The 18,988-nt window shown below is 34.7% G+C and overlaps 1 protein-coding gene and 1 non-coding gene across 3 annotated transcripts in view; both read left to right on the forward strand.

Annotated features, from left to right (window-relative positions):
* KPNA4 (karyopherin subunit alpha 4) overlaps positions 1 to 18,988 on the forward strand; it is a 68,142-nt gene that overhangs the window by 42,379 nt on the left and 6,775 nt on the right. For both annotated transcript variants that reach the window (XM_042954289.1, XM_042954290.1), the window contains 7 exons: positions 604 to 773; positions 862 to 906; positions 3,853 to 3,984; positions 10,133 to 10,261; positions 11,662 to 11,766; positions 16,370 to 16,441; positions 17,661 to 17,823. In XM_042954289.1, coding sequence (XP_042810223.1) covers positions 604 to 773; positions 862 to 906; positions 3,853 to 3,984; positions 10,133 to 10,261; positions 11,662 to 11,766; positions 16,370 to 16,441; positions 17,661 to 17,823 — 816 coding nt within the window. The remainder of the gene's footprint in view (positions 1 to 603; positions 774 to 861; positions 907 to 3,852; positions 3,985 to 10,132; positions 10,262 to 11,661; positions 11,767 to 16,369; positions 16,442 to 17,660; positions 17,824 to 18,988) is intronic.
* Positions 10,479 to 10,807, forward strand: LOC122199066. The gene has a single exon (XR_006193334.1).

Consider the following 18,988-nt stretch of genomic DNA (forward strand, 5'->3'; position numbering starts at 1 on the left):
TTGGGAACCACTCCTCTAGGGATATTGGTTCATTCCTCCACCCACTCCTTTTTTTTGACATAGTTTTTTATTTTTTAACTTTATTTTTGACATAGTTTTTTTTAAATATGTCAAATAATTTGTAGTTAATACTTTTGGTACTCTGATATTAGGTCACAAGTATAAATTCTACAGATTTTTTTTCTAATAGTATTTTGATGTGTGTACATATACATATGTTTTTATTACATGAAAGTTTGTTAAACTGAGTACCATTGCGAGAGAAGGTAAAAGCAGCAGTTCTCTGCTCACAAAGTATTCTAAAGAATCCTTAGGCTTCTATTTTTGGATGGCATAAAAACATAGGTGAACAATTTATAAACCTGAATATGTAAATCATGTACCAAAAAAATGTTATTACTTTATGTTGCTTCTCTTGGCTAAAAGACCTAAAATGAGAACTTGGTTGTTGTCCAGAACTTCTTTGTAAGACTAAATAGCTACACTTTTATATAAAACTAATAGTTAAAAATCTAGAAAGCAGCATATTGAACCCACTGCCGTATGTTTTCTGAATTGCTTATTGTCAGTGTATTTTATTGAATTAATCGCTCCTTCCTACAGGTGATGGGCCACAATGTAGAGATTATGTCATAAGTCTTGGAGTTGTGAAACCTTTACTTTCCTTCATAAGTCCATCTATTCCTATAACATTCTTAAGGAATGTTACTTGGGTTATGGTCAACTTATGTCGCCACAAAGACCCACCACCCCCAATGGAAACCATTCAGGAGGTAAACAGGTGTTGTGTGTTTTCTTTTTTGTTTTTTAACTAGATACCATTATGTATATGTTTTTAAATCTGTATATTTCTCTCTTCAGATTCTTCCAGCTCTTTGTGTCTTAATTCATCACACAGACGTAAATGTGAGTATTTTTTATGTGTATATGTATGTATGTCTAGGGCTGCCTCTATGACATAGGGAAGAAAATCTTATGCTGAACATGATGTTAGTATACTCTATCAGATTTTTCCATTTCAAGAGCTGTAATAGCTTACTATTACTGTATTTACTTTGTGTTTTCCTGTATCATAAAATATAATTTACAGTGAAGAAATCAAGCCTAACTATATTTTGTTTTGGGCAATAACATGTTGGAGGGGGAGTTAAAAACTCATTTTGAAAATTCTTAAAGGTGTGTGTGTGTTGTTTGCGTGTTGCAAAAACTCATTTTCAAAGTTTTAAAGTTGCCAGTTAGTGATCTCTCCCATGAAGATTATATCTTTGATTGGTCAAGAGCTTTTTATGGAAGCTCATTTTAACAGCCTGGCCAGTGTTTGAGAGAATACATAGGCCTAATTGTACTTTCATTTTTTGAAAGATTAAAAAAGAAATATTTGTGCCTTTATGTATGGGTTTGTATTCATAAGAATACATACATCAATTTGAGAACATCATTTGCTCTTTAATTTCATTTTCACTATATTTTTCCATCTATGGTGACTTTTTAGTGGCTTCACATGTTTTAGAGAAAACTCATAAATATCCAAACAAGAAAAAAAGTTCCTGCAGACTAGATTTTTAAAGTAATCAATATACCTTATTCATTCTCACCAATACAGATGGCAAAAGAAAAAGCACCTCAGGAAGTATGATGAGGTGGGAAACTGCCCTGACTGCTTACAAAACCAGCCTCACCTTCAGTGTATTAGAAAAGCTAGAAATATAATGGGTAAAAGAAAGCACAGGGATACAATGCACAGCAACATTCAGGAACTTACGTGGTTCCTTAGAAACAGCTTGGTGTGATGACCATTGTTTGATAAGCTGCTTCATTCCTTTACAGTTTCCAGGGTAATACCATTTTTTCCAGGATCTGTCTAAAGCATATGGAACAAATCAAACTTAGAATTATATTATATTACATCAAGGAGTGACATATGTACAAAATTCATTAAATTAACATGATCTTTGCTCTAAAGATACTTTGTTTTCAATCCTAATAGTCCAAGGTGTTTTGTTTTGTTTTGTTTTGTTTTAAAGGAACATATAAGCCATTTTTGAGTTTGGCTCCTGTAATACCAAGTTTTTTTATTAAATTACAAATTTTCACACTTTTAAAAAATTTCCATGGAAAGTTAGTCTGAACATTTATACCTCTCCCAGAAAACCTGACAACTTGATTGACCTTATTTCAGAGATGTATTGTGTTCTTTCCATTTACCCCAACCCAGTTGAAATTGTAACTCCATCTTTCTTTTAATGTATCTTAAATTTCTCAAGCTAGTCTCATTATTCTTTAGTAGCATGTTTGCTAAGTAATATTGTTTACTATATAATAATATTTATTAAAAATATAATCTTTTTAGGTAAACTTAACTTAGCAAATTCTTAAATCAGACCATGAAAGAAAAAAATAAAAAACTGCTTCCACAAAGCATAAGTGAAACACTGAAATTATACTGTAGTTATAATTAGTAAATTTATTATAGAACACTAACTTTAATACAGAAATTATATAGGAGATCAAGTCTGTTTAAATTGTGATTTTGATGTGAGCATATTAATGACATTTAGTGTTGGGCCTTTTAAAAAAAAATTGTACAGTCATGGACAAATAACTTGAAATTCTTTGCCTTTATCAACCAATTTTGGCATATGTTGGAACTCTAGAAAAAAGATTTACATTTGTAAGTTGAAATTTAGTTCTTTCATGTATTTCAATACCACCTTATGTGTGTGAATTCTTTGATTTGGAGTCTTCTTTTTACATTAAAAATAACCAAAGAGCTCTCTTTAGTTTTTGAAAGAAACAATAGCAAAGTGTTGTTTTCTCCTACCAGGAGATTCTCAGATGTTTCAAACATAATGTTGGTTTAGAATTTAAAAGGTTTCAAATGTTCCTGGCTTGTGTTTTGACACAGAGTTCATATTCCAGAAAGGCTTCGGAAGTAAAGTTCCAGGCACAATTACTTTTCCTGTGTCTTTGTCAATAACTGTATTATTTATGCAACAGTTCAACAGTTGCCCTACTTCCTTTTGGACGTAACTACTAATTAGACTTAATACAAAAGAAAGATGAAACACAATGGGCTTCTGAACTTCAGAATATAACATTAAAAATTATAGGTTAAATTATAGTATAATTTAGCTACAGAGGTTTTTTTTTTTTTTTTAATAGGTAGTTTTGGCACATGCTGTAAATTATGCATTTTCTTTTTTTACTAAAACGTTTTTGATTATAGATCACACAGATTGATCTATGGTTGTTTTTAATGTTTCGATGTGCAGCTGTGGGACACTTCATTATTAGAGAAGTTGCCTCCAATTTTATAAGGCAAAGCAAACTGGTTGGAAAAGATGAAATTGCTATTAACTCCTAATACTTAAATACTGGCTCGTGACATACCAACACGATGCCAGTGATACTAGAGAACACTTGAACAAATACATCTAGCCCAGATGTTTTGAATCGCTGTGTATGTTGGATACTTAATAGTCTTTCCAACTCTGTGTATTTACTATAATATCTTTGGACTTATTCTGCGTCAGTGTGAGTATTTGAGAAAGAGAATGTCTTTTTCTATTTCCTGTATGGTGTACTGTGTATCTTAGTGAATTAAGATTAGCTACCAACCTGTGGTCAGGATTATAATTAACTGAAGCATACTGAATATGGCTAAAGGATTCACATACTTGATAACAGACATTGATAGATGATGTTGTTTAGTATAATAGAGATTAAGATTTCAGTGAATTGAGAGAAGAAGAAAAAAGGCAGTGGAACAATCATAGATTAGTCTGTATGGTTAAGAATTATTAAAGTTAGAAAATATTCAAAGGCTATTTGAATTTTCATTTTATCCCTTAGATATTGGTAGATACAGTCTGGGCCCTCTCTTACCTTACTGATGCTGGCAATGAACAGATACAGATGGTAATAGACTCTGGAATAGTCCCTCACTTGGTTCCTCTACTCAGCCACCAGGAAGTCAAAGTTCAGGTGAGTTTGTTGTTAATAATACAATATTTTTGTTTTGTTTTGCTTTTTACCACTAATTTGCTTTAAGCATGGCATTTAAAAATGGCCAGTTTCATTAGTTCAAAGTATATTTCTAGCCTGATAACACATCTTTATTTTAATCTATTTTTTTATTGAAGTATAGTTGACACAGGGTTACATTAGTTTCAGGTGTACAACATAGTGATTCAATTTCTCTATATGTTATGCTATGCTCACCACAAGTGTAGCTACCATCTGACACCATACAATGCTATTAAAATACCATTAACTGTATTCCCTATGCTGTGCTCTGTATTCCATGACTTACTCATCCAGTTACTGGAAGTCTGTTTCTCCCACTCCCCTTCACCCATTTTGCCCATCACCCCACCTCCCTTCCCTCTGGCAACCATCAGTTTGTTCTGTATTTATGGATCTTTTTTTGAGTTTTGTTTGTTTGTTCATTTTGTTTTTTAAATTACACATATAATTGAGATCGTAAGGTATTTTGTCTTTGACTTATTTCACTTAGCATGATCTCTGGGTCCATCGATGTGGTTGTAAATGGCAAGATCTCATCTTTTTATGACTAATATTCCATTTTATGTATATACCATGTCTTTATCCATTCATCTATCGATGGACTCTTGGGTTGCTTTCATATCTGGGTTATTATAAATAACACTGCAATAAATATAGGGGTGCAGATATCTTTTTGGAATAAAGTAAGAACATATCTTTGAAAGGAGTGAGGTATTAATTATATCCCCATATTTAAAAAATGTATATTATTTTTGAGAGAGAGAGAGAGAGAGAATGTGAGCAGGGGAGGGCCAGAGAGAGAGAGGGAGACAGAGGATCTGAAGCAGGCTCCACACTGACAGCAGAGACCCCGATGTGGGGCTTAAACTCACAGGCTATGAGAGCATGACCTGAGCCAAAGTCAGGTGCTTAACCAACTGAGCCACCCATGCACCCCAATTATATCCCCATTTTAAAGATGAAGAAAATGAGGGGTACCTAGGTACCTCAGTCAGTAGAGCATGGGACTCTTGATCTCAGGGTCATGAGTTCAAGTCCCATGTGGGGCATGGAGACTACTTAATAATTTTTAAAACTTTTAAAAAGAGAGAGAAAATGGGGTAAGATTACTACAAGTCAACAAGAATCTTTCCCTGTCCCCCTATTCCCACCCCACCAAAAACCCCATCCCAGGTCAACTCCTTTGTTAATTACTGATTTCTAAGAATTTCTTAGGAAATTTCATGTGATAACATGGTGGCATCTGAAATAAGTACTGATATTTTAATTTTTTCTTTTTGTCCTGTTTCTTTTTGCCTACCCTACTCCTTTTTTTCCCCTTTTTATTTAACGGCCATACTGCACCTGGCAAGTTTAGTTAATGCTTAACTTCATTGGCACTGTGATAAAGGCTTTGTACTGAAATACGCTGCTCAGGAGCTTCCTAAATTGTTTCCTTTTAATTATTTCAAATTTTTGTTTTCTTTGTAATGTTTTTATTTATTTCTGAGAGAGCGGGGGAGGGGCAAAGAGCGAGAGGGAGGCAGAGGATCCAAAGCTGGCTCTGAGCTGACAGCAGAGAGCCCAATGTGGGACTCAAATTCATGATTCATGAGATCATGACCTAAGCTGAAGCTGGATAGTTAAGCTTAACCAACTGAGCCACCTAGGCACCCCTAAAATCTTCTTAACTTTTTATCCTTTTATTATTTCTAAATCCTTCCATATAAATATTTATCCCAAGCCATCTAGAAAGAGCCAAAAAAGAGAGGGTGAGAAGTTCACACAAATATTATGAGCAGTAACTGTCAAACTGCAGTGGTAAAGGGATATACAGCAAGCTCTCTCCCTACCCTTCTGATGTAAATAGAATGCTTTCATCTTATGATGACTTACAGTCTGGTCAATAATAGCATAAGGAAAACCGTTAACCTAATGCACTATTTCTCAACCCTGGGTGGACATTAAGATCAACTGTGAAGCTTAAAGAAAAAAAATTTTTTTTTTATTTCCCTTGCTTGACCCCTGGTGATTCTGTTTTAGTAAATCTGGGATATTTCCTAGAAACCTGGGCTTTAAAAAGCTCTTCAGATGTTTCTCATGTACAGTTAGAATGGAGATACACTATCTTAAAATGTAAAACACTTTAAAGAAAAAGGGAACACTGAGCTGAATTCAGAAGGAATTAATAGAGTAGTTTGCCATTTAGGGTTATTTGTGGTTCACTAAAGTATTCTTACTAGGGCACCTAGCTGGCCCATTCAGAAAAGCATGTGACTCTTGATCTCAGAGTTGTGAGTTTGAGCCCTATGTCTGGTATAGAGATTACTAAAAAAAAATAAACTTTAAAAAATAAATATTCGTATACATATGTATTATTAAGCTTGCATTTCTTTTTTTTTTCTTGAACTTTTTTTTAATGTTTGTTTATTTTTGAGAGAGCACAAGTGAGGGAGGGACAGAGGGGGACAGAGGATCCGAAGCAGGCTCTACACTGACAACAGCGAGCCTGATGTGGGGCTCAAACTCACGAACCACAAGATGATGACCTGAGCCAAAGGTAACGCTCAACTAACTGAGCCACCCAGGTACCCTTGAGTTTGCATTTCTTAAGTGCAATACTTATATCTTGGTATGGGTATTTGGTCTGTTTTTTGTTTTCTTTTTTTCAGAATGCATCTTTAGTTTTAATATTGGACTTCATTCAGAAATAGGGCTGGAATTTTTCTTTAGCCAGCTTTCAAAGTTAATGTTGTAATACTTGTAATGAACCTCCATGTAGGTTTCCTCTATATTCCTACTTCCCCCATCAAATTATTTTGACACGTCCCAGATAGTATATAATTTCATCAGCTTTTCTTAAAAAATAAGGCTGTATGTTTTTATATAATCACAGTACTGTTAGAGTATCTTTTAAATCTTAGTAAAATCAGGGGCACATGGGTAGCTCAGTAAGTTAAATGTCTGACTCTTGGTTTCAGCTCAGGTCATGTTGTTATAGCTTTGTGGGTTCGAGCCCCATATGGGGCTCTGCACTGGCAGTGTGGAACCTGCTTGGGATTCTCTCTCTCATCCTCTCTCTCTGCCCGCCCCCCCCCCCACACTTGCACTGTTTCTGTCTCTTTCAAATAAATAAACTTAAAAAGAAAGTTAATATTAGAATCCAATCAGTATCCAAATTTTACTGATTGCTTCATTTTTTTTCCCACACTTTGATGAAATCTATATCAAAACAAGGTTGACATTGCATTTGGTAGCTTTGTTTTTATGTTCCTGTTACTCTACAGTTTTATTTTTCTTTCCCCTCTTAAATTTATTTGTTAAAGAAGCTGGGTCACTATGAAACTTTGTTTATTCATTTTGAGAGAGAGAGAGAATGTGAACATGAGCAGCTGAAGGGCAGAGAGAGAGGGAGAGAAAGAATCCCAAGGCGGCTCTGCGCGGTCTGCTCAAAGCCTGACACAGGGCTTGAACCCATGAACCGTGAGATCATGACCTGAGCTGAAACCAAGAGTCAGATGCTTAACCGACTGAACCACCCAGGCACCTGACTAGAAACATTTTTAAAACAAATTAAAGACTTACTAAATAAATGGAAAGACATCCACATTCGTGGAGTAGAAGACAGTATTGTTAGAATGATAGTGCTCCCCAAATTTACCTACAGATTAAATTCAATTTGTTAAAATCCCAGGTGCCTTTTTGTAGAAACTTACAAGCTAATATTAAAATCCATATGAAAATACAAAGGTCCCAGAAATAGCAGAAACAAACTTTAAAAAAGGACAGTTGGGGACTTCTCACTTTCAGAACTTACTGCATAGTTTCAGTGAAAAAGACTTTGTGATACCGGCATAAGGGTAGACATATAGATCAGTGAAATAGAATCAAGAGTCCAGAAGAACCCATACATTTATGATCGGTTGATTTTTAACAAAGGTGCCAAGAAAATTCACTTAGCAAAGAATAGTCTTTTCAGGAAGTAGTGATTCAACTATACTTGTACAATGTAGCTGAGACTTACTAAATATATACCTATAAACAAATGAAATTAGACTCCTGTATATAAAAATTAGCTCAGAATAAACACCTAAATGTAAGAGCTAAAAGTGTAAACCTCTTAGAAGAAAACATAAGAATAGATTTTCGTGATAATCGATTATGCAGCAATTTTTTACATATGATACCAGAAGCATAAGCAATCAAAGAGAAAAGTAGATAAATTGGACTTCACCAAAATTAAAAACTTAAAAAAAATTTTTTTTTTAATGTTTATTTATTTTTGAGAGTGTGAGTGGGGGAGGGGCAGAGAGAGAGAGAGAGAGAAACACAGAATCTGAAGCAGACTCCAGGCTCTGAGCTGTCAGCATGGAGCCGGATGCGGGGCTGGAACTCACGAACTGCGAGATCATGACCTGAGTTGAAGTTGGGGACTCAACTGACTGAGCTACCCAGGCACCCCAAAATTAAAAACTTCTGCTTCTAAGGACACCATCAAGAAATGAAAAGACAACCCAAAGAATGGAAAGGAATATTCGCAAATCATATATCTGAAAAGTGACTTCTATCTAAAATACATAAAGAACTTCTACAACTCAACAATAAAAAGACAAATAACCCCATTAAACATTGAACATTTAAATAGTTATTCAGAAAGATCTACAAGTGATCAATAAGCACATGAGAAGATGTTCAACATTATTAGTTATGAAGGAAATGTAAATCAAAGCTGCAATGAAGGGGCACCTGGGTGGCTCAGTCAGTTGAGTTTCCAACTTCTGCTCAGGTCATGATCTCATGGTTCGTGAGTTGGAGCCCCACATCAGGCTCACTGCTGTTAGCACAGAGCCTGCTTTGGATCCTCTGTCGCCCCCACCACCCGCTTGCGCTCTCTTTATCTCAAAAATAAACCTTAAAAAAAAAAACAACTGCAATGAAATACCACTTTGTATGCACCAGGGTGGTATAATCAAAAAGACAGTCACAAGTTTCATCAAGGATGTAGAGAAAGTGGAATCCATACACCCTGCTATAAAAACGTAAAATGGTACAGCCTCTTTGGAATACGGTTTGAATAGTACCTCAAAAAGTTAGATATAGAGTTACCATATGACCCAGCATTTTCCATTCACTGGTAGATGCCCAAGAGAACTGAAAACACCTGTTCACCCAAAAACTTGCACACAAATGCTTATGGCACTATTATTTGCCATAGCCAAACAGTGAAAACAATCCAAATGTTCGTCAACTAATGCATGGTTAAATAAAAGGTGGAAATGGTGGTATGACATATCCATACAGTGGAATATTATTTGGCCATGAAGAGGAATGAGGCATCGATACATGCTACAACATGAATGGACCTTGAAAGTATGATGTTAAGTGAAGGAAGTCAGACCAGAAAGGCCACCCACTGTCGATTCTAATTATATGAAATGTCTGAAATAGGCAAATCAACAGAGATGTCTCAGGCATACTATAGTGGCTGTCAGGAACCCTTGGGGGGTGAGGGAAATGGGAGTGACTACCAGTGGGTACAGATACTCCTTTTTGGTGTGATAAAAATGTTCTGGAATTCTATATTAGTTATGGTTGTACAACTCAATGTGTAAGAACCACTGAATTGTACATTGTGAAAGGGTAAATTTTATGTTAATATGAATTATGTCTCAATTGAGGGTTGAAAACGGAATCATTTGTCTTGTAAATATTAAAATTAGCTCCCCCTGCCCCCCCCCCGAGAAAACTGTAACTTGACAGAAAATGGTGTAATACAACAACAGAAAAATAATTGATAATTCAAATTCGTACAATACTGAAATCTCATAGTAAGCAGCTTTCCTTCAGAAAAGCACTGTGTTTTTGTTTTGTAATTTGTTGAAACACTGAATCAAAAATATAAAGTACTGTCTTCCTGTCTTTATGGCCCTAATTTACTATCCAAAATTATCCTTATTTGTTTGTTGACTGTCTTCTACAATAATGTAAACTCCCTAATCCTGTCTGTCCTAATCACTCCTCTGTTCCTAAATCTGTATCAGACACAACTTGCTCAAAAAGCATAGTTGGCGTGAATGAAAGAATGTATCTTTCATAATAGAACATCTCATTAAATCTTTTGTTGCAGACTGCAGCACTTCGAGCTGTGGGCAACATTGTTACTGGAACTGATGAGCAAACACAAGTAGTTTTGAACTGTGATGCTCTTTCACACTTCCCAGCACTTCTGACACATCCCAAAGAGAAAATTAATAAAGTAAGTATTTTTAAATACTACTTAATAATAATAATGTATAAAGTATCAGCAGTTTTCATTTATAAAATTAGGGATTCAGAAGTATCTGTAATGATTACTAATATAAAACCATCAGCTAGATATCCAGAGAAGATAGAATATTTTTCTCTTTATATCATGGATCTTTATGATTTTCTGTATATAAAACCGGTAGTAAACAGTGCAGATTTGGCTCTCTTGGAAATGATGAAATAGAGATAATTGGGTGTTGAATGTTGTGTGATTGGAAACTTTTGATATGTAAGTTATTAAGCTTAATATTTTATAGACAATAGAGTGTGTGTGTGTGCCATTTGTGTGTGTGTGTGTGCGCTCATGGAGGCTATTGAAAGGGGGCACTGACTGGTGATGCTGATATTGGAGTGCATTTGAGGCTGTTGTAAAAATACATGGGTTGTTGATTACAACGTTGCCGATGATTATAACCCAAGAACAGCTCACCTAAGTAGCCTAGCACCCTAAAATCTCTAACAGGTTCATCAAACATGGCCCTGTGATCTGATCCAAAAGAGCCTACTTCACACTAGCTAATACTAATAGTTTGTGGAGTAAAACTTGTTTCCTAATTTTTAACAGAGAAAATGTTTCCCTTTACATTGATAAATATAATAAATTTATTAAGTTTGATAAATTACCATAATTTTTATAATATCCTATGTAGGATAGGTAGGTAGATATTTTGTGTCTTATTTCATGCTAACTGGTTTTAGTGTCTATTTATTATGTATTAACTTGTGAAACACCTGACTACCATCATCTTGGCAAAAGTAGCAGCACTGTAGTGTAAAGGGTGGCACACAAAGATCATTAAGGTGGGCCAATGAAGCAATCAAACATTTGGTGCCACGTTAGCTCTTGAGAGAAATAGCACAGTGAATGACTTACAAATAAGTATACTAAAACGACCCACTCTTTCAGCTTTTGGGTCTCCATCATCATGGATAATTGAGAGACTTCCCAACTTTGGCGAGCACTCTCGATCACAATAGAATAGAGAATAAAGCACATTATGTGAGGGGGATGCTAAGTCTCATTTACAGTAGTTTCAGGATTTGTATCTGTATTACAGCTCATCAATTCCTTAGTATTTGTTCAGCCAAGCTTCTTTTGAGTCCTATGTTTGGGAACACTGCTTAAGAATTCTTCAGAAGGGTTAGTTCATTATGAGTTGGATCAGGGCCATAAACAATTTGTCCAAAGAAAATATAGGAGGGGATAGAGGAGTTGAGATTCCTAAAATTTTTATTATGGAACTCAGTCCATAATAAAATCATTTGGACATTGTAGCAAACATACTGAATTTAGGTCAGATGCAGATTTTAATTTTTAATGAGAAATATTGACAGAGTCTTGTTCTGCAGGAAGCAGTGTGGTTCCTCTCTAACATAACTGCAGGAAATCAGCAGCAGGTTCAAGCAGTAATTGATGCCAATCTTGTACCAATGATAATACATCTTTTGGATAAGGTAAGAAAATCCTCTTGCATGCATCTGGGTAAGAAGAAAAGGGTTTAAATTTAACAGATACACTCTTCTGTTTGTTTAATTAGAACCTATACAGTGGCATGAATAGTATAGTTAAGTAGTATTAACATGAAAACTTTGAACCCATTGATTTTTATATATAAAAGACATTTTTTAGGAACCCCTGACCCTTCTTCTGTATCATTCTTTTACCAAAATTACCATCGTCCTAGGATTTATTAAAAATACATTATTATTACTACTGATGATAATGTTCATGGTCATAATTATTACTGATTATAAATGCTTACATAGTCTCATCACTCTACATATATTACTTCATTTAATACTGTAGCTCCAAACTATGGTATAGACCAATAAATTTGCCCAAAATCAAACAGCAAGTAAGTGTGCTATTTAATTGGATGCTATATCATCTCTCATACTTACTTTAATGTTTGGGAAAGAGACCACAGTCACAGCATGAGGGTTTTTTTCTGAACACTGATCTGTAATTAAAGAGAAGATACCTCTGTCTTCTTTCCCTCCATATTTTCTACAAGCTGATAGTAAAGGCTTAGTTTCCTGTAGACTGGTAGATCAGGTTCAGTGTTTTAGGCAAGGCTTAATGCACTACTCTGTATTTCCTGATGATTCACATCAGAAGACACATACTGTTTGTCCTGTATCTCCAGATGTCCTAGATCTCCTGTTCCAGATTGATGAGTGAGCTCAGGTGTTCTCAGCCTACTGCAATTGATTGTTATAAACCTGTCCACCAATCTTTTGCCTAGGGGTTTTTAGGTAATCAGTCATTGATGATCATTGCATGGATCCCTTATTTTACAAGGAACTGCAAAATGGTGACAATCTAATTCTATCATTCTTTATGTATTACCTGTGATTTTTCAATAAAAAACTATCAGCTATTGGTTTACTCTAAAATATGTTTCATATAAGAAAGACAAGGTAAATTCTCATTATCACTCAGTTTTTAGAATAACATGGTTCCCTAACAACTTCAAAAGTTGACTAAGGTGGAGTTTTTAGTGTCCTTAGGAAATTACGAATTTATATCTTGTAGTCATTTTTTTTAACAAATTGTCCCTGACCAATGGGAACCTCTTAAATTTAGTGCCTGTGTCTTTTTTACATCTCCTCAGTAGTTTATGAGAGCTTCCTACCTTTGAATATGACATGATTCTCAAGCTTATTTTGTGTATTTTCTGATGTAGACTCTCCAGGATGCCCTTTTAGGTAGCAGATAGTATTTAAGGACCATAGTTCAGGTCCTAAAGATGACCATTGTTATGAGGTTGTCATTGTTTTTAGGCCTGAGTGAACAAAATAGGGGATCAGGGGGTTCTGGGTTTGTTTCTTTGTTGTTGTTGTTGTTGTTTTTAAGTAGAAGATAGGGGTGCCTGAGTGGCTCAGTCAGTGGAGCATGCGATTCTTGATATGAGGGTTGTGAGTTTAAGCCCTACATTGGGCGTCGAGCCTACTTTAAAAAAAAGTAGAAAATATATAGTATTTTTGTGAACATAAGAATTCATAAGAAACGAATCATGAATGAAAGGAAACTATCAGCTGTTACTGGGTATTTAGGGTAAACTGTTTTTATTTTCTCTTCGATTTTATATTTTTATCTCTTTTATGCTGGAATCTTTATAAAAAGATTGCAATATATATTGAGATATATAAAATTTATCAAAATAACAAAATCACATTGCCACTAACAACATGACTACTCCACTTCTAAGATTTCCTTGACGGTTTTTTGTCTTTAGGATATTTTCCATCAGTGATGTACTTAACAGTAATATATCACTTGAAATGATTTTTTGCATGTGTGGCTAAGTCACCAACATGAAATACAATTAGATTATTTCTGTTTTCTTTTGTTTGCAGAGTGGGTCAAGACTCAGTTTATTTTATTTGTTTTAAATCCAAGTTAACATACAGTATAATAATGATTTCAGGAATAGAATTTAGTGATTATCACTTACATTTAACACCCAATGCTCATCCCATCAAGTGCCCTCCTGAATGTCCATCACCCATTTAACCCCACACACTCCCCCTTCAGCAACTGTCAGTTTGTTTTCTGTATTTTTTGTTCTTTTTTTATTTTGTTCTTTTTTGTTGTTCTCTGTATTGAAGAGTCTGTTATGGTTTGCCACCCTCTTTGTTTTTATCTTACTTTTTCTTCCCTTCCCCTGTGTTCATCTGTTTTATTTTTTAAATTCCACATATGAGTGGAATCATATATTTATCTTTCTCTGCCTGACTTATTTTGCTTAGCATAATAAACTCTAGTTCCATCTGTGTTGTTGCAAATGGCAAGATCTCATTCTTTTTGATAGCCAAGTAGTACTCCATTGTATATATATGCCACATCTTTATCCATTTGTCAAGCACCGGACATTTGTGCTCTTTCCATACTTTGGCTATTGTTGATAGTGCTGCTATAAACACTGGGGTGCATGTGCCCCTTCAAATCACTATTCTTGTATCCTTTGGATAAATACCTAGTAGTGCAATTGCTGGGTCGTAGGGTAGTTCTATTTTTAATTTTTTTGAGGAATCTCTGTACTGTTTTCCAGAGTGACTGCACCAGTTTGCATTCCCACCAGCAGTGCAAAAGTGTTCCTCTTTATCCACATCCTTGACAACATCTATTGTTTCCTGAGTTGTTAATTTTTTAGCCATTCTGACAGATGTGAGGCAGTATCTCATTGTGGTTCTAATTTGTATTTCCCTGATGATGAGTGATGATGAGCATCTTTTCATGTGTCTTGTTATCTGTGTGTTTTTGGAAAATCATCTGTTCATGTTTTTTGCCCATTTCTTCACTGCATTGTTACTTTTCTTTGTTTAGGGTTTTTTTGGTTATATAAAGCAAATGGTTATATAGTTTCCAGGTAAAAAATGTATGCCTTGTTTTAAAAGTACATACACAAAGATCTAATTTCCATTTCTTTCACATACTCTTCCTTCCTTTACAGATAATCATCTTTATTAGCTTTGGGGTTATTCTATTGTTTCTTTTTAAATATCAGCAAATGCTTTTGTATTTGCTTATTCCCACCCTTTCTTACACAGATGGTATTGCTTTTTTTTATTAAAAAATGTGTATCCCAGAGATCATTCCCATAGCATTATATAGAGAGCTTCTTTAATCCTTTTTTATACCGACGTATGATACTCCATTATATGGATGTACTATAATGTATTCAATCACCTTACTATTTTATGATATTTGAGATGTTTCTAAGATTAAGGTTTTTTTTCTTTTTCAGTATTTTACGAGGGAATACTAGAATTACAGATAGACATATATGTAAATTTTGCTGTATAATATTCATCCCTGTCTGTAAAGATTGTACTGTTTTACACTCCTACCACTGACAGATATTTGGATTTTATCGGTCTGATGTATAAAAATAGATGCCCACTGCAACTTTAATTTTTATTCCTCATATTTACATAAGTTTTTTCTTAATTACAAGCATTTTTCCAGATTGCTAGTCTTTTTTTTTTTTTTTTTTTTTTTTAAACGTTTATTTTTGAGAGTGAGAGAGAGAGACAGAGTTTAAGTGGCAGAGGGGCAGAGAAAGAGAGACACAGAATCTGAAGCAGACTCTAGGCTCTGAGCTGTCAGCGCAGAACCCAATATGGGGCTCAAACTCACAAGTGGCTGGAACTTAGGAACTGCAAGATCATGACCTGAGCCGAAGTCAGACGCATAACCAAATGAGCCACCCGGATGCCCCGCTAGTCTTCTTTATGTTTAATAACTGGTTATTATTCCATTTAGATTTATTGTAATTAGTTATTTCACTGTTGAGAATTTTAGTGGCTTTTACTTTTTGACTAGTATTGCTTCTAATACAATATATAGAAAGATACATAGTATTACTTGGTTTTAAATTATTTTCTTGGTAAATTCTCAAAGGTTCTCACCTATGAGAACTTCATATTATTAAGTATTACTAAGTATATTGCTAAATCATATGTATGACTTGTTAAATGATTTTTAAATATATTTTAATGGTGGACATTATCATTTTTAAAACTGTGTTTAAAAGGATAATTTAACTTGACATTTCTTTGATTAAAGTGAAATGCACATTCCCCTGCCTTTTATCATTGACTTCATTTAATCTAACTGAACAGTAAAATCAAGTCAGTTTGTTGCTAGGAGAGACTGCAAAAGGGAGTCTACATTTGTTTAGGGCAAATTGAGTTGAAAAGCTTTTCTTAAATGAAAATTATGGGGGCACCTGGGTGGCTCAGTCACTTAAGCACCCGCCTTTGGCTCAGTTCATGATCTCCTGGTTCATGAGTTCAAGCCCCTCATTGGCTCCTCTGCTGTCAGCATTGGAGCCTGCTTTGGATCCTCTGTACCCTTCTCTCTCTGCCCCTCCCCTGCTTGTGCATGTACTCTCTCTCTCTCAGAAATAGACATTAAAAAGTTCTTTTAAAAGTTATATATGCATATAGAAAGGCTAGAGGAAAACCTGGGGAAATAAACAGTTGAAAATAATTTCAGACAACATTTTTTCCCAATATCCTAAATTGAAGTTTGTATCCTTTGATTTTACAGGGGGATTTTGGCACTCAGAAAGAAGCTGCTTGGGCCATAAGTAACTTAACAATTAGTGGGAGGAAAGATCAAGTAAGTTCAGCTCTTATTTATTTCTCAAAACTGGTAAAAATAAAACAGTACAGATAATTCTAAGATTTAGATTTCAGTTAAATCCTAATTTAAAATAATAGCAAGGTAACAGGCATTCTGTAATTTTTTTCACCCCATATAAAAGTGTCACCTTGACTTCCTTTAGTTATATTTCATAGATGAGAAGTGTTCTCTTTATACCATCTTAGCCTCTAAGAATTTTCTAATCCATGGTAAGATCAAAGCACATGTAGTCAAGATTTTGGTTTTTTATTTTTAAACAGTATTAGGGAAAAATAGGACTTTTTAGGTTAATAGGGCAGACTGAAACAACTTCACAGATTCTCCTAACAAGTGAACATCAAAAATAAAAAGAAAGCAAACAACAAGAAAAATTTATCAGCAGCAGACAAAGCAAGGAAGGCAGGGAACTAACCAAAACCAAAAAGCTGAGACTAGAAATTAGGGAAAGGAATGTGAGGTGCCTAGGTTGTAAAATTTAAAGTGGCACTCATTCTAGAGTTGTGTGGGTGACAGAGGTTAACATTGTGCCAAACTAGAAGAATAAAATGAGTTTTAAAGGTTTCAGATAAATTTTACAGATAGGTAAAAAGGGTGAATTTAGAGCTGATACACAATAAGCTGGTAATTGTCACAAGTGAGCTGTAGACTGGTGGTGAGCAAGGAATCCAGAGCAGAATATAAGTAATAGTACATGGTAATAACAGCATAGCAAAATATAAAATGATTGAAAAATATTGTGAAAATTGAATTGAACCAATTGAATAGTGAATTGAAGGTGGCTATGAGGGCACTAAATGTTGTAGCACTCTCACATTGAATACTCCAACAACAAACGATTGTAGCTTTAAAAAAATCCAGCCTTTTAACAGATTTCATTATTTCTTAATCTTAAAGGAGAGGAAAGGATCTTTGAAGAAAATACTTTTTATGGCATATGTTTCATATGAAGCTGAGTGATTCCTTCATTTTCACTTTTTTTCTAAGTTCAAGAAAAGTAAACACTACATTTAAAAGAGAAGGAATCTAATAATAAAACTATCTAACAATAAAGTCATAAAATAGTCTAATGTAGTCTAACATAACCTGAAAGATGAGGTCATGTTTCCTACTCAAAATTTTAAAGTCAGAATTATTTCAGTGAGATCATTTGGTACACAAAGTTCACTTATTATGTCATGGTGTTTTTATTTTTCAGGTGGCCTATCTAATCCAACAAAATGTTATTCCACCTTTTTGCAACTTGCTGACTGTAAAAGATGCACAAGTTGTGCAAGTAGTACTTGATGGACTAAGTAATATATTAAAAATGGCTGAAGATGAGGCGGAAACCATAGCCAATCTTATAGAAGAATGTGGAGGTAAGTTATAGGCTATTATTTCACATTTTAATGTTCTTTTTGTAACTACTTTTATTTTCTGACTAATGTAGCACTTCTGTATTTTTCTCAGATAATCAAGTAACAGAATAAAGTAAATACTATATTCTATATGTACAGTCCTGCTCAGCTTCTTGCATATGCTTAGGTAATTGAATTGCTGCCATGCATTGAACAGGCACTGTGCTAAGGTACTGGGAAAACAGTGGTAAACAAGACACAGCCCTTGCCCTCAAGGCATGTAGTCTAGTCATGGAGATAAATATGAACTGATTTAATGTGCTAATTACCCTAATAGAAATGTACAACAAAATGAAATACCTTATCCATCCTGGAAGAAGCAGGAAGTGACACCTGAGCTGGATTTTGAGAGATGAATAAGGATTAATAAAGTAAAAAGGGATGAAAGGTGTTCCAGGCAGAGATAACACCATGAGCAAAGTCTGAGGTGAGACCTAGCATTCAGCAAATAATAAGTAGTTCAGTGTTGCTGAATCACAAAGTACGGGGTAGATGGCTGCCTAAAGATGAGGCTGTAGATACAGCCAGTCACCAGGCGTCTGCAGTCTTACAGAAGCTCTGTAGCACAGCAGATTCTTTATTCTATAGGTCAGTGGTTCCCAAACGTGACTGTGTGCCAGAGCCACCCAGAATGTAAACAGCATGTCTTAGCTTTCAACTCTTAGAATTGCCATTTAGATAGAACATAGAAGTCTCAAGTGTAGCCATGGAACAAAATGTAAATGTTACCAACGTGGATGAGCATAAAAGGAAAGGGATTTCTGACAAGTGGAGAAGTAAATGAAAGGAGAAGTAACTATAAGAGTAGGAGAACCAAATCTTCAGTTTGCTTGGTGTGGAGTTCAGAGGCTTGAAAGTGAATTTAATAAGAAAAGCATGTTTAAAGTTACTAACGTGACAATTAGAGCAACAGAAAAATAATGCCTAACTATCAAGTTAGAAACAGAAGAGGGAGAATAGTGTTAGGGAACCTAATTAGGAAGTTGAGTACCAGAAAAATTAAACATAGTTAAAAAATTTTTTACTACTTTTTTTTTACCATGTAAACATTGTAATTATTAAAAATTTTATTTTTATATATTAAAATTAAAATGTAGATCAGAGCCTTGCCTCCATCACTAGACGT

This window comes from Panthera leo, chromosome C2 (genome assembly GCF_018350215.1).
Source record: "Panthera leo isolate Ple1 chromosome C2, P.leo_Ple1_pat1.1, whole genome shotgun sequence".
Taxonomy (NCBI): Eukaryota; Metazoa; Chordata; class Mammalia; order Carnivora; family Felidae; genus Panthera; species Panthera leo.